This window comes from Trichechus manatus, unplaced genomic scaffold (assembly GCF_000243295.1).
Source record: "Trichechus manatus latirostris isolate Lorelei unplaced genomic scaffold, TriManLat1.0 scaffold00132, whole genome shotgun sequence".
NCBI lineage: Eukaryota > Metazoa > Chordata > Mammalia > Sirenia > Trichechidae > Trichechus > Trichechus manatus.
The window spans coordinates 7450732-7467641 of NW_004444068.1; the positions used below are offsets into that span (position 1 = coordinate 7450732).

Genomic DNA, 16910 nt, shown 5'->3' on the forward strand with positions numbered 1-16910 from the left:
AAGCTCAGCTGAGACCTGTCCACCATGGGTGACCCTGCTGATATTTGAAATACTAGCGGCATGGCTTCCAGCATCACAGCAACACGCAAGCCACCACAGTACAACAAATGAACAGATGTGTGGGGGAATTAGAATTAGGGAGACATAAATTTTAATCTTAGTTCCAGGATTTCAAAAGATTACATAACCTTAGGCAAATTAATTAACTTTTCATAATCTCTTTTATCATGTTTAAAATGAGACCAGTAATAGCAGACATACACCTCATGTATTGCTTACATAAAAAGAAATTTTATGTTAGGGCTGCATTATTAAAGAACTTGTATTTTCTAGACTCAGTTACCTTAGGAATAAATATATGATTTCTGGTTGTTTATTTTGACATTTTGTTCCTGAATTATCTTCCTGAATTTTTCCATTGTTTTGTCTGTCTTTTCCATGATTTTCTGTATTGTTTCCTTGTTTTCCTTCATCTTTTGGAGAGCCCTGAATATTAGAGTTTTGAATTCCCTATCAGGTAGTTCCAGTGGCTTTTCTTCTATCAGAAGGTCATCTGGTGTTTTATTTTGGAGTCTATCCGAAGCCATCCTGTCCTATTTTTAATATGTTTTGATATTGTCTGCTGTCTTTGGGACGTTCAGGAATTAAATATTTTCTTTGTTTATTGATTTTAGATTTGTTTGTTTTGTCCTGCCTTTTTGTTTTATTTGGTTATGTCTAGGCAGGTGGGCTGGGCGTACTTTGTTGCTTGCTCATCTGTGGGCACGATACTTCTCACCACCTTGTTCAGGTGGGCAGGGCCAGTTGCTCAGCTATGGTGCAGCAGGGCAGGTCCAGCAGAGGGGGTGGGGTAGGGGTGGATGATTTGTGGCAAGTACTGAGGCCGACAGGGCAGGGCCAGGGGGGCAGTGCAGGATGGGGTCTGGTGGTCTGTGCCTGTGCCGCTTGGGGGCGCGGCACTCAACGTGTGGTGCAGCAGATACACAGGAGGGAAGGGAGAAGATTTGATGTGTGAAGCTAAGTGGGTGAGAGAACGAAGAGAGAGAAACGGAGGCAAAAAAATAAATAAATACAGAGCAGAACAGCACAGCCCGTCAGGAAGGGGTAGGGCAGGGTGGTGGGGCAGCATAGGTGGGTGGGAGGAAGGAAAGGAGAGAGAGTGAGAAGAAACAGCCACAACAAAAAAAAAAAAAGGACAAACACAAATGAAAAAAGAAATGTGCTGAAGGAGACTTCCAGTGGGAGCAGGCATTGTGGACCCAGGGAGGCTGCTTGCTGGTGGCTGTCTAGCCGATTGGTGTGGCAAGCCTGTCAAGAAGGAGTGGGATGGCACACATGGCTAGGTGGGCTGGAGAGAGGAAAGGAAGGAAGGGAGAGAAAAGAAACTCGAGAAAAAATGGAAGTGAAGGAGCCTGCCAGTGGGGTGTCGTGGACCTGGGGAAGCCATGTGTTGATGGCTCTCTAGCCAAGCATGTGGCATAGCCCATCAAGAAGGGGCGGGGCTGGCACACAGGGCTTAGTGGATGGAAGAAAAGACGAAAGAAGGGAGAGAGAGATAAGAAACCAAAGAAAAAATAAAATGAAAAGTAAAAAATGGCGCTGAGGGAGCCTGACAGTGGGGTGGTGCAGACCCCGGGGAAGCTGTGTGCCAGTGGCTCTCTAGCTGAGCAGTGTGATACAGCCTGTCAAGAGGGGGCAGAGTCAACACACATGGCTAGGTGGGCAGGAGAAAGGAGAGGAAGGAAGGGAGAGACAGATAAGAAACCAAAAAAAGACAAAAATGGTGCTGAGGGAGCCTGCTGGTGGAGTGGTGTGGATACAGGGAAGCCGTGTGTTGGTGGTGGCACAACCCATCAAGAGGGGCCAGAGACAGCACACGGTGCTAGCTAGGCAGGAGAAAGGAAAGGAAGGAAGTGAGAGAGAGAGAGGAAACAAAAAAAGCCAAAACAACAACACAAAAATGGCACTGAAGGAGCCGCCAGTAGAGACGGTGAATCTGAGTGGCAAGGAGCTGCTATCTTTCTGGCCGAGCAACTGTGGCCCATTGGAAAGTGGAGTAGGCCACGTATAGGGCAGAAGGGGTGGGGGTGGGGGTGGGAAAGCATGTATCGCTTGGTACCATGTGCTCTGTCTCCTGTTGGGAGCTCCGTGAAGTTGCCTTCCCATACTCCCTGTCTGCTGTTCTTGGTGGCTGAGGTCCAAGACAGTGAGTCCATGCTGCGTTGGCTTGTAGGGGACCTCTACTCCTTAGCTCTTCTCTGTCCGTTTCTTATGCCATTCGGTGCTTGGTTGTGTTATTTATCCCCTCATTTGACACTAAGAGTTCCAGGATTGACATTTGTATCTGTTTTACTTAGTTTTTTTGATCTTTGCTATAGAGGGACGGTGTGGTGCTTCTGTCTATAGCACCATGTTGGCTCTGCCTCTTAGGAATAAATATAAAGTAAGGAGGTATGTGTGTTTAGATTACATCAGTCTATAAACATTGTAGCTTAGGAGCCAGGCATGTCAAAAACCATTAATTATATAACCATGTTGCAACATTCCTTGCCCAAGTAACTTTACTTGGTTATACAGTTTGGTTTCTTTCTTTCTTTTTTTTTTTTGCTTGCTTGGTTTTTGTTTTGTTATGACTCTAAAGGTTATTTGTTTTAATTTTCTTAGCCTTTTCTCTAACATTTTGCAGGTTGCTCTGTCCCAAATAATACCCTGGTGTGTCTTGGCAGATACAGTCAGTTCTCCTTATTTGTGGTAGTTTTGTTCTGTAAAACCCTTGTGAACGCTAAATTGGTGAATACTGAACGAGCCTTGTTCAACCTTAGCCTGGAATTTCTTGCCACAACCTGCAGGAGTATGTTTGCAAAGGACCTCAGAAGCACAAGGAGTCTTTTTAGCAAATCAGCAAATGCTGAATCTGCGAATGAGGATAGGCTGTATTTGACCTTCATGGCAATTTTTACATCTTTAACTTCTAAGTTAAATTTTTCAGCCCCTTCCCCCTCATTTTTTTGGCCAGCTCTTAACACTAGAACAGTTATTTGCCCAAGAAAATTTTGTTAATATTGTTTTTACAACAATATTTTAAGTAACAATATTTAATAAAGTTTAGTATTTTGAAACCCCCACCTACCCAGCCTCCACACCACCCACCCTCCACACCACCCTCGGGTAGAGGATGTTGGCAGCAGCAGGGAAGTTCTCTGGAGAAGTTTGCCACTGGGAGTCTTCAGCAGCAAAGCACCCACAAGCTGGAGACTGGACACACACCACAGATAAAGAGGAGCTGTTGGGGCAGAGGGTGACTGTACACTGGCTAAAGTCTTGCTGCCTTATGATAGTAGTAGTAGAAGTAGAAGTACAGACAGAATGCTCCTTAGAAGCAAGGATGGTGAGACTTGGTCTCACATATTTTGGACATGTTATCAGGAGGGATCAGTCCCTGGAGAAGGACATCATGCTTGGTACAGTAGAGGGTCAGTGAAAAAGAGGAAGACCCTCAATGAGCTGGATTGACACAGTGACTGCAACGATGGGCTCAAACATAGTAATGATTGTGAGGATGGCACAGTACTGGGCAGTGTTTCATTCTGTTGTACACAGGGTCACTATGAGTCGGAACCAACACGATGGCAACAACAATTAATTCATCTTGCTGGCTCTAAAAGTATGTGATTCTTGACTAGTTTTTTTAAGATTTGGTGTAATTCTCACAATTTGAAATTTTGTACATAGGTTTATATTAATATTTTCATAAGCTATTGTATTTTTCATAAAATTGCTTGGGGGAGAGTTAAATATATCATACATAGCATAGTCTCAAGTTCCATACCCTCTGTAGTAAGTGCTCATTAAACTTTTACCTTTCCATCTTGTAAGCATTACTTTCCTCTGCAGGGTAGCCTCAATCCAGGTAGTGTCCTGACTCCTGGTTTTTCATTGTAGAAATACACCGAAAGCTAGTTCTTCTCATATCTGGTCCTGTTTCCACCTTTAGCTGACTTGAGCTGCACTTTAAAGTTTAGTTTTCAGTTGGATGTCTTCAGCCAGTTAGTAAATCAGTTTCTCTCTTGTCTGTTGTCCTTTCTCTTTTTTTTCCCCCGATTTCTTGCTGTAGCTCTGAAAATACTGATTCATTTTTTCCTTTCTGAGTCTTAAGTGCTTTCGGTCTTCTCTTTCCTTCATGTTTACGACTGTTGATAGGATCGAGTCCACTGTTGCGGCAGTTGTGTCGGTCCATCTCATTAAGGGTTTCCCACGTTTTCACGGACCCTCTGCTTTACCAAACTGGATGTCCTTTTCTAGCAATTTCCTTCAATTACTATTGTACTTACAGACACACAGTTAGGGAGTAGCTTTCTTCCCCCCATCCCATTGACACCAGCTCTGTGCTGCTTCATGAAATGTTTTGTATATCTAAAAATGAGTATTATACACAATTTAACTTTAACCCTGTTGTTTTTCTCCTCATCTCTTACGTTTTTGCTCTAAATCAAGGATTCACAAACTGTTTCTCTAAAGAACTGGAAAATAAATATTTTAGCTTTGTGGGCCATAGGATCTCTGTTGCGGCTATGCACATCTGCTGTTGTTGTGCAGAAGCAGCCATACACAATAGGTGACTGAATGAACTTGGCTGTGTTCTAATAAAACTTTATTTGCGGACAGTAAAATTTAAATTTCGTATGTTTTCATATGTCATGTCTTTTTTTTTATTTTACCCCCAACTGATTAAAAATGTAAAAACGGTCGCTAGTTCACAGGCCATGTAAAAACAGGTAGTGAGTTAGATTTGGCTCAGGGGTTGTAGTTTTTCAGCCTCTTTACTAAGTCCACCTCTCTTAGTATGTTCCTGTCGCTTAGCCCAGTTGCCTGCTGCCATTACTTTAGTCTGTGTTGCTAATTATAGAGCGCCTTTGCACCTTGTGGCAGGGGAAATGAAAGAATCTTTAATCATATCAGAGCTAAAATCAGAGTAAGTATTAAATGCCAGCCAGCTTTTGGGCCTCTGAGATTTTAAATTCAGTGATGTAGATTTTAAGAGGTATTTGACAAGAATCACTTAGGAAAAAAAATATGTGCAAACCATAAGCAATATTCCATGTATCAGTTGAGTAGATGATAATGTGAATGATATTTATTCAGTGTAACATTTGTCTAGCTCTTGTAATTTATATTTTCTACACACATCATCTCACTTGATTTGCACAACACCCCTGTGTGCTACGCATACGGTGGTATATTATCCCTATTTTTAGATGAGGAAATAGCATGAGAGATAAAGTGACTTGTTTAGGATTTACGAATTAGAGAGTGATTTACTCATGAAGGCTTCTTGTCCATTGAACACTCATAGAATGTAAGAAGTAAAAGGAATTATATCATCAAGTTTAATTTTATCATTTTACAAATGAGAAACCAAGACCAGTGCTAGTAATGGACAGAGCGAGCCGTCAGGCACCCTCCTCTCTGTATTACTGGGCCAGTGTTCTTCCCATTAGGCTGTGTCTTGCAAAGAGACAACTAAACTGAAATTTATTAATATTTATTAATATAATATAAGTACCTTAGTTTCTTAAAAAGTTTAAAATAAAATATTTATAACTTTCTATTAGCATACTTAAGAATGTTGTCCAGCCATGATTCAAAACTAAACCGCCTAGATTTCAGCGCATGTGGAATGAACGCAAACCCTGCCTTGTTTGCCTTTCTAGCACCAGCGTTGGATGTTGACTGGCAGAGCAACAACACCTTTGCTTCCTGTAGTACAGATATGTGCATTCATGTCTGTAAATTAGGACAAGACAGACCTATTAAAACATTCCAGGGACACACGGTAAGAAACCTTTTTTTTTTTTTTCTCCTGTATTTAAAGTGATTATGATGAACAGGTTAATAGTTTCAGAGTGAATTTGAAGTATGTATGTATAATATCCAAAGGGCAACCCAGTCTGTAAAGTGAAAATGTGAATATTTGCTGTTATTTTTAGAATGAAGTAAATGCTATCAAATGGGACCCAACTGGCAATCTCCTGGCTTCGTGTTCTGATGACATGACTTTGAAGGTAATTCTGTTATTGTGGGAGAAATGGAATGGAGGTTTGCACAGTGTCACTGCTCTGGTCATTTTAAGCCCTTTTAGAATCTCTCTTATACGTAGTTATTTGAAGTTTTAAACTTGGATATGAGGACTTGTTTGACTTTTTAATGATTAGTCATCATTTTTTGTATTTTAGGTTTTCTGATATATATCATACAAAATAATTGACTATAAGAAATAAATACTGTTAAGATGATGGCTGTACAGTAGGAATTATAACACTAAAGAAGTGTTATACATTATCTTCATTATTAGGAAATCATATATTGGTGTAATTAAATCTAAGTTTATTTGCACATGTAGAGATTTAATAAGTATAGAAGACCTTGTAGCATTCATGGATTTGATGGAAATTCCATGAATTAGTATTAATTGGATTTCTCTGTGGTATGAGCACATATCACCCTTGCTGGGAATCTGATATAGAAATGAATCTCTTAGTTAGTGAGTCTAGTTGAAGTGCCAACAACCACATCTCAACATGGATTTGTTTTTTCTGGTTGCACGAGTAAAAGCAAAACTGACATCTTGCCCTGCCTAAGCATCTCATATACTACAGTTAGAGTAAAAAAGCATTTTGTGTTTTGAGATAAAGAACAACCTAATACTAATTAACAAAGTAAATGAAGCCTTGAGCCCCTTCCTGGAACCTGCTAACTCCCTAAGGAAAACACTTTTATCCTTGACTTTGTAACACCAGTGAGTACAGACATAATGACTCTTATAGATATGATAATCATGTGGGAAAACTACTCCCCCCCCGTCGTGAACAGACTAGCCTTGGTAACCTGGTGATTTTTTTTCCTTTAAATAACTACTGCGGTTTTTTTTATAGACAGTTCTTCTCAAGTCTGGACTCCCTTGCAAACATTGCTAGTAAAAATGCTTTTTTAATGGCTTTATCTCTGACTTTTTCTTGAACGCACATGTGTTAACTGGAAAAGAGGAAATGAAACAAGGCCAGTGGCTAGAGATCTTAGTCTCATGGACTGAGTTGCAGCTGGAGATTGGTTAGGACTAGAAATTGTTAGAGAGCTGTTTTTCATCCTAAAAGTAATAAAAGGTCATGTAGAGTTTTAAAGCAGAAACTAGATGGATGGGTAATTTGTAGTGGAGCCATTTTCTGAGAACAGGGAACACCAAATTGAGTGAGATAGATCATGTATTTGGTTTTAGACATGTTGAGCTTGAGGTGCCATTTAGCCATGCAAATGGTGAAGGTAGGTGGGTCTGATTCTCAGAGGAGAGCTCTAAGTTTGAGATAAAAATTGAGTAAGTCTCAGCAACTGGATAGACATGGGTATGACTGAATCTGTGTAGAAGCGTAGAGTGAAAAGAGGGAACCCCTCCCCCCCCAAAAAAAGTCTTAAAACAATTGCTAGATCAGGAGGAATGAGCTTCCAAAAGGAATGACCAAAGTGTAAGTGTGTGTAGAGAGATTTCAAGGGAGACGAGGGATGGGAGTGCCCTAAAGTATCTAATGCTATTGAAAGGTCAAATGAAGTGTGTCATTTGGATTTAATTACATGAGGTTATAAATACAAAGAGTACTAAAACACTATGATATTGCTTTATTATCTTGTATCAGTTAAGTTACAGAGTATGAAATCCAGCTAATTTTTGTTTGTCGCTATCTGATTTTGATGTTTGTATTTGCCAAGATGTTGCAAAGTTCTGTCTCGCGCCCCCTCCCCTCGTCATGTCTTTATTGAATGATTTTGCCAGAAGTACTCTTAGTGTAGGCTTCATTTAATTATTGCTTTAAGAGAATAGATATTTTTAAATCTATATGTAGAAGTATGTTTTCAACTCAGGAAAGATTTATTCTCTGCTCACCATTTTAACTTTAATTATTGTTTGTTACTTCTCATTACTTCTTCTGTATAAAACAGTAGTATTAAGAAGTTGCTTATTTATTTTCTCCTCTCCATTGTAAAATCTTCCCTGATCCGAAGGAATTTATAATGTAGATCTTTAAGGGATGACATAAAAACTAATGCTTTCAGCATTTTAGAATCGATAATCATGGAACTTCTGGAATGCTGAATTCTGTAACATATGAAGCTACAAAATTAATCTTAGGGGAAAGAAAGTAATCTTAGAACAGCTATAGTTAATTCAGCCCTCAGGTTTCACAACACTGAATATTTTGGAAGAGCTTAAAGCTAATTATAATTTTTTTTAGAAAAATAAATACAGTCTACTGCATTCTAATTTCTTTGCAAATATTTCTTTGACTTCTGTAATCATTATTCTGGTTATACTGCTTGTTTTTTAAATGTAGCCATTGTGTGGAATAATAATACACTTTTTTTGTTACTTGTTTAGATATGGAGTATGAAACAAGATAATTGTGTCCATGATTTGCAAGCACATAATAAAGAAATTTATACTATCAAATGGAGTCCAACAGGACCAGGGACAAATAATCCAAATGCCAACCTTATGTTAGCAAGGTAATATTTTTGTTTTACCAGTCTTTTTATAGGATTTCTAAAAATAAAACTTCTAGTAAATATAGGAGGAAACTAGGGAAGTTTCCATGAAATGGGAATGTATTCTGCAACTTTTAAAGTACAGGGTTTTATTATTAGTATTTCAGGTCCTAAAGGTTTTTATGTCCCATGATACCAAATATTGATTGATGATATTAAACAGTAATTAAGACCCAAATAATTGAGGTATAGTACAATAAAGTTTCTTCAGCATTTTTCAAAAAAGATAAATTAAAAAATGAGGTCAATTAGTGTTCAAAATTGTGGATCAATAAAAGGGCTTATTTAAAAAGAAAAGAATCACAGTGAATGAGCTCACTTATGTGCAGTTCAGGACCTTTGAGACGCCTTTCAGCGGCCTCCTCTCCTGGTTGGCTCCCACTGCCCAGAAGACTTTCTCCCTGACTGTCCATGTTACCTCTCATAAGGAATTTGGGGCTAGCCATTAGGAGTCAGGGGTGGGGTGGGGGCCGTGAGAATATTTCATTACTTATGAAGTAATTTTTCTCCCCTTGCAGTGCATCCTTCGATTCTACTGTTAGGTTATGGGATGTAGACCGAGGGATTTGCATTCACACTTTGACAAAACACCAAGAGCCTGTATACAGTGTAGCTTTCAGTCCTGACGGCAGGTATCTGGCAAGTGGTTCTTTTGACAAATGTGTGCACATCTGGAACACACAGGTATGTCTGTGTTGTTTAAATGGTCAACTATTATATTTAGTAGGAAACATTTGCCTGTTTTCTTTTTGGTTTCCCATTCCTCTTGTGCCAATTATTTAATTCTCAATTTTAAAATAAGAATACATTGTTCAGGAATTTACAGGTAAGTGAAGATTGGAACCAACTAAAGTTACATTTTCATATAGAGACCATGCTTACAAATGGATTAGGTTCCATGTTTTTGTTTTTTTCCAAACAATTTTGCAGACACAGAATATGACACTATCTCAGATGCATTTATTTAGATAAATGACATAATTTCTTTGTTTCCTAAAATAATTGTCTTTGAAGGAGCTACGGTATGAGTAGTATAAAATCTGTTGAAAAACGAGATTTTATAACTGAACACAATGATTTTTCAGAAACAAATTTTTAACTATACTGTCTTTTCAAGATAATGATACAGAGATCCTTCCTTTCCTAAAACTAGAAAAATATTCTGTTGCTTTCAGTTTTTATTTTCTCAGAGTTTTAATTTTTATGCTCCATGTACGATGTTTCTTAAGTCATGCTCACGTGACTCGTCCCCCTTCAGTGATCAGGTATTTGTGGTTGTAGTACACACACACTAATTATTGTGGCTGTTTCTCTTTGTGTAGCTAATCACCATAGGTGACTGCACCGATTAATTTGCATAGATCATCATTTTCCAGTATTATTTTTCATTAAGTTATATGTTCATATGGTTTTAAAAAAAAAAAAAAAAATTCTAAAAAGGTATACATTGAGAATATCTCACTTCTGTCTTTATCTCCAACAAGTAACAATTTTTATGTGTTTCTCTTTTAGGTGTTCTTTCTGAGCTCTGTCTGTAAAACAAAAGCATAGTGATAATTCCATTTTATATTCCCACTGGAAATATAGGAGAATATGTTACCCCATAGTCTTAATTCACTGTAGTTTTTCATTTGCATTTCTTTTATGAGTAAGATTGAGTATCTTTATATGTTTTAGTTGTTCATATTAATTTTTTCTGTGAACTGTCTAATCATGTCTTTTTTTTTTTTTAATACTGATTATTGGTCTTTTCCTGGATTATTAGTCTCCTCGATTTCCAGGAGCTCTTTATATACTAGAAAAATAAGCACTTTGTGATCTGAGTGGCAAATATTTTTTCCTATTTGAACAATAATTATTAAGCCATATTCTTAAATTACATTTTATACTAAAAATACTGTACCTTAATATTGTATCATTCCTTTTTAACTGCTACTCCTCCATTTTCTCTTCTTATCAATATGTGCCTTATTGGATTATATACTGTAACTACAATATGTGTGTTTAAAAAATTTATTTCTGATTTTTATTTTAAATTTGTGTTTGTGGGAGAAAACTAATTGTGAACCTAACTCAACCGTTTGAAATTGAAAAACAGTTGAAGAATTTGTGAAAGTGAATATATAAGTGTAGAAATCTCAGTATATATTCAAATTAGTCTTTGTTTTTGTTCATTTCAATTTATAATTATAAAATACTTTAAATACACAGAAAATAATAAAACTAATATTCTTATAGTTACCACCCACATTTAACAGACAGGAACATTTTGCCACAATTGTTTTAGATCTCTTCGTTTATATCTAAATATAATTTGAGGATAAAATGTTACAGATACAGTGAAAGTATGCACCTCCTCCCTCTTCCTTCTTAGAGGCTATAGCAATCCTGAAGAAAGTATCCATCATTCCTTAATAAATGATATATACTACTATTCTCTGTGTTAAAATTGTACATGAATCAGTATGCATTGATAATTACTAATGGTTAGAATTCGAAAGTTGGGAAATAAGAAGGATCAGTAGTTGGAAAATATGGCCTTGGTGATAGAAATGCTGCCAGAGATTGCATAATAAAATTTTGCAAGACCAATGACTTCTTCATTGCAAATACCTTCTTTCAACAACATAAAAGGCAACTATAGATGTGGACCTCACCAGACGGAATATACAAGAATCAAATCAACTACATCTGTGGAAAGAGATGACGGAGAAGTTCAGTATCATTAATCAGAACAACTCCAAAGGCTGACCGCAGAACAGACCATCAATTGCTCTTACGCAGATTCAAGCTGAAGCTGAAGAAAATTAAAACAAATCCACTAGAGCCAAAATACGACCTTGAGTATATCCCACCTGAATTTGGAGATCATCTCAAGAATAGATTTGACACATTGAACACAAATGACCAAAGATCAGACAAGTTGTGGAAGGACATCATACATGAAGAAAGCAAAAGGTCATTAAAAATACAGGAAAGAAAGAAAAAGCCAAAGTGGATATCAGAAGAGACTCTGAAACTTGCTCTGAACGTGGAGTAGCTAAAGCAAAAGGAAGAAATGATGAATTAAAAGAACTGAACAGAGGATTTCAAAGGGCGCCTCAAGAAGACAAAGTAAAGTATAATAATGACGTGCAAAGACCTGGAGTTAGAAAATTAAAAGGGAAGAACACACTCAGCATTTCTCAGGCTGAAAGAAATGAAGAAAAAATGCATGCCTCGAGTTGCAATAATGAAGGATTCTACAGGGAAAATATTAAATAGCACAGGAAGCATCAAAAGAAGATAGAAGGAATACACAGAGTCACTGTACCAAAAAGAATTGGTCGACGTTCAGCCATTTCAGGAGGTAGCATATAATCAAGAACCAAAGAAATACAAGCTGCACTGAAGGCACTGGCAAAAAACAAGTCTCCAGGAGTTGAGAGAATACCAGTTGAGATGTTTCAACAAACGGATGCAGTGCTGGAAGTGCTCACTCATCTGTGTCAAGAAATTTGGAAGACCAGCTACCTGGCCAACTGACTGGAAGAGATCCATATTTGTGCCCATTCCAAAGAAAGTTGATCCAACAGAATGTAGAGATTATCCAGCAACATCACACATAAGTAAAATTTTGCTGAAGATCATTCAAAAGTGATTGCAGGAGTACATTAACAGGGAACTGCCAGAAGTTCAAGCTGGATTCAGAAGAGTATGTGTAACGAGTGATATGTTTGCTGATGTCAGATGGATCTTGGCTGCATGCAGAGAATACCAGAAAGATGCTTACCTGTGTTTTATTGACTATGCAAAGGCATTTGACTGTGTGGATCATAACAAATTATGGATAACATTGCAAAGAATGGGAATTCCAGAACACTTAATTTTTCTCATGAGGAACATGTACATAGACCAAAAGGCAGTGATCTGAACAGAACAAGGGGATACTTTTGTGGTTTAAAGACAGGAAAGGTGTGCGTCAGGGTTGTATCCTTTTACCATACTTATTTAATCTGTATGCTGAGTAAATAATCCGAGAAGCTGGGCTTATTATGAAGAAGATGGCATCAGGATTGGAGGAACACTCATTAACAACTTCATATATGCAGATGACACAACTTGGCTTGCTGAAAGCGAAGAGAATTTGAAGCACTTACCGATGAAGATCAAAGACTGCAGCCTTCAGTGTGGATTGCACCTCACACAAAAATCCTCACAACAGGACCAATAAGCAACATTATGATATATGGAGAAAAGATGGAAGTTGTCAAGGATTTCATTTTACTTGGATCCACAAGCAGCGCCCATGGAAGCAGCAGTCAAGAAATCAAACAACATGTTATATTGGGCAAATCTGCTACACAAGACTTCTTTAAAGGGTTAAAAAGCAAAGATGCTACTTTCAGGACTAAAGTGCGCCTCACCCAAGCCATGGTATTTTCGTTCACCTCAAATGCATGTGAAAGCTGAACAATGAATAAGGAAGATGGAAGAATTGATGCCTTTGAATTATGGTGTTGGTGAAGAATATTAAACATACCATGGACTGCCAGAACAAACAAATCTGTCTTGGAAGAAGTATAGCCAGAATGCTCCTTAGAAGCGAGGATGGCGAGACTTTGTCTCACATACTTTGGATGTGTTATCAGGAAGGGCATCATGCTTGGTAAAGTAGAGGCTCGGCGAAAAAGAGGAAAGACCCTCAATGAGATGGATTGACATAGTGGCTGTGGCAGTGGGCTTAAGTATAACAACAATTGTGACAATGCTGCAGGACTGGGCAGTGTTTCATTCTGTTGTATGTAGGATCGCTATGAGTTGGAACAGACTAGATGGCACCTAAAAATAACAACACTGTTTTGAGTGTTATAATTGTACATAAATGATATCATACATATTTTTTTTGCAATTTGTATTTTTTTATCCACTTTATATTTTTTGAAATTTAGTTGCTTCAATACATGTCACTCTAAAGGAGAATGAAGAGCACCAAAGACAGAAGGAAAATATTAGCCCAAGAGACAAAAGGGCCACATAAACCAGAGACTCCATCAGCCTGAGACCAGAAGAACTAGATGATGCCCGGCTACCACCAGTAGCCACCCTGACAGGAAACACAACAGAGAGTCGTTGACGGAGCAGGAGAAAAGTGGGGTACAGAACTCAAATTCACATAAGAAGACCCTGACAGACTGGAGGAACCCTTGAAGCCATGGCCCCTGGACGCTCTTGTTAACTCAGAACTAAAACCATTCCCGAAGCCCACTCTTCAGACAAATAGACTGGACTATAAAACATAAAATAATACTCATGAAGAGTGTGCGTCTTAGTTCAGACAGATACACAAGACCAAATGGGTGGTTCCTGTCTGGAGGCAGGATGAGAAGGCAGGAAGGGACAGGAGCTGGTTGAATGGACACGAGAAACCCAGGATGGAGAGAGGGAGTGTGCTGTCACATTATAGGGATTGCAACGAGTGTCACATAACAATATGTGTATAAATTATTGTATGAGAAATTAACTTGAGCTGTAAACTTCCACCTAAAACACAATAATAATAATATATACATATATATGTTGCTCTAGAATGGTGGTTTCTATTGATGGCTCTAGAGTAGTATATGAGTATACTGCAGTTTTTAAATTCATTTTCCTATTTATGGACTTTATATTATCAGCAACATTGCTATGAATATCCTTGTACATGTTTACTTGTGCACATGTGTGAAAGTTTATGTAATGCACACACTTTGAGTGGAAATCCTAGGCCCATAGATTATGCATGCTGAACTGTTCTCCACAGTTACCACTTTATACCAGTTTACACTTTTAATGGCAGTATCTAAGATTTCCCATTTTCCCTTATCCATTGGGTTATCACGGAGCCCTGGTGGTGCAGTGGTTACGCACTCAGCTGCTAACCAAAAGGTCGGTGGTTTGAACCCACCAGCGGCTCCATGGAAGAAAGATGTGACAGTCTGCCTCCATAAAGATTATAGCCTTGGAAACCCTATGGGCTGGTTCTACTCTGTCCTGTATTGTCACTATGAGTAGGAATCAACTGGATGGCAACGGGCTTGGGTTCTGAGAGTTATCAGATTTTTAATTTTGACATTTTTTCCAATTTGCTGGCTATGAAATAGCATTTTGTTTTTAATTTTCATTATTTCCTTGACTATTGGAAATTTATGCATCTTTTCATGTAGTTAGAATTCAATTGGACTGTCTCTCTTTTGAGTAGCTTTTTTATTTTTTAATACATTTTTCAATTTTTATGTAATTAGTTGCAGTTCATTTTGCATTTTGGATACTAATCCTCTTTGGTCATATGGATTGCAGTGATCTTCTAGTTAGTTCTTTGTCTTTTAATTTTCTTCATGGGGTATTTATCATATAAAATTTTTAATGTTAATGTATTCGAATGATTAATCTTTCTTTTGATTGCTGCTTTTTGTAGCTTAATAAATTCTTCCTTGTATAGATGCTGCTGAGGTCTCTGATACTTTTTTCATAGAAGTTTTCAAGCTTTATGGTTTACATTGTATTTTTAACCCATTTGGAATTATGTTTTACACATGATATGAGGTAGAAGTTTAATATTTCCATAATGTCATAGCTCTGTCTTGTTGACCATGCCGTTTTGGTTCAGTGGTACAATGATAGCCCAATTCAAACTTAGGAATTCGTAATTGTTTCTGAAAGAAAATTGTTTTTATTTTTAACCCCAAATTTTAACTTCTCTGTAGATTTTACTATCTAAACCTCATATTTTTATTTTAGATTTTGTTGGTGCCACTCTTTTCTGTCCTAACTGTAGATACATAAGACCTAGTGGAATCTTCTCAACAGTAACGAGTTACTGTACACGGTCTTTTCCATTAATCTCATGAATTGTGAGAAATTTTAGCCAAGAAAGAAAACTGTTGAGCCTGTCTAGTGGGATCAGCCATAGCAATGTGTCTATGGTTTGTGCAACATCACCAATTTGAATGTGAAGACATAGTCTTCCAACCTAGTGATTAACTTAGGGGCCGCCCTCTGGGTAGGTATTTACAAGGTACATGGTTTGCTGCCCTGCTGTTTTTAGGTGGATAATCTACCTCTACTTTGACTTCTTGTGTCACCATAAAGCTGCAGAGATACTTGTTAGGTTTGTCAGGGCAGAACACCAGAAGCACATTTTTTATTGCCTTCCAGTTTTCATAGCAGTGCCTGTAACTTTGCCCTACTTAATACTGGTTTTATAAGTGAATATATTTTTGGGCTGAGTTTTAGTTCTTCATTGGCAGCTGGATGCTTTTGCTTCTATTGCTAAAGGAATAAAATAATTTAGTTATACCTATGATTCAGTTAAATTAATGATAAAATTATTGGTGTTCCTGGTTGAACTTTTTTTTTAACGTGTAACAAATTCTTTCAAGAATAATGTACATGTCTTGTATTAGCTTCTTTTATAGCCCCCTTAGCTTAAGGGCTAGTTAGTAAATATGCAATAACTAACAGACTTTTACTGGCATTGTCTATACTAGTTTGTTCTATTTCCTCTTTAGAATGTTTTGTTAAAGAAATTCTGAATTAATTTTGTTTGTCTACATGTTGGTCAGAGTCATGCATCCTTCAACAACAACAGTGTAACAACAACAACAAAAATTTATTCCATCTTATACATTAAATATTTGCTTATAGTTTTTATTAACTGTGCCAAAGAGCCCAAAGATACCTTAGCAAAAAAGTTTATCAACACTGGAGAAACTGAATGTGTATGTATGTGATCTGTTGAGAGCAGGCTGGTGTTTTCCAGTGTTTGAACTTATGTTTATTTTGGAGTTTAAGCTAAGTCCCAACTCTGATTGCTAGAAATAAAGCCATGTAATATCCTTATGTCAATAATTTAGATTTATAATGACATATATTGTCACTTTTGTGATTCTGTTCTTTTTTCTTTTTTTTTTTTAATAGACAGGTGCTCTAGTTCACAGCTATAGGGGAACAGGTGGAATTTTTGAAGTTTGCTGGAATGCAGCAGGAGACAAAGTTGGAGCCAGTGCATCAGATGGTTCAGTAAGTACAGTAACCTGTTTCGAAAGGGGATATGGGTACAGATACAGAAACAGGTACACACAGACACACACACAGACACACACACACACACACACACAACAAATTGGTGTATTGTGACTGTGACTGGAAAAGAATACAGAAGTTGTTTTTTGTTTTTGTTTTTTTAAATAAATTTAAAGATATGATAATGATCTTTATTTTTCCCTGAAGGCGGCATAGTTTTCACATTCATTGATTCAACAAATGTAAACAAGATTTAGACTTTTTTGCAGAAG

At 37.5% G+C, this 16910-nt stretch overlaps 1 protein-coding gene across 8 annotated transcripts in view; it reads left to right on the forward strand.

Moving 5' to 3' along the window:
• Nucleotides 1-16910, forward strand: part of TBL1XR1 (TBL1X/Y related 1) — a 188984-nt gene that overhangs the window by 166575 nt on the left and 5499 nt on the right. For all 8 annotated transcript variants that reach the window (XM_023739357.1, XM_023739356.1, XM_023739362.1 and 5 more), the window contains 5 exons: nucleotides 5712-5833; nucleotides 5988-6062; nucleotides 8426-8553; nucleotides 9111-9276; nucleotides 16534-16635. In XM_023739357.1, the coding sequence (XP_023595125.1) occupies nucleotides 5712-5833; nucleotides 5988-6062; nucleotides 8426-8553; nucleotides 9111-9276; nucleotides 16534-16635 (593 nt within the window). The remainder of the gene's footprint in view (nucleotides 1-5711; nucleotides 5834-5987; nucleotides 6063-8425; nucleotides 8554-9110; nucleotides 9277-16533; nucleotides 16636-16910) is intronic.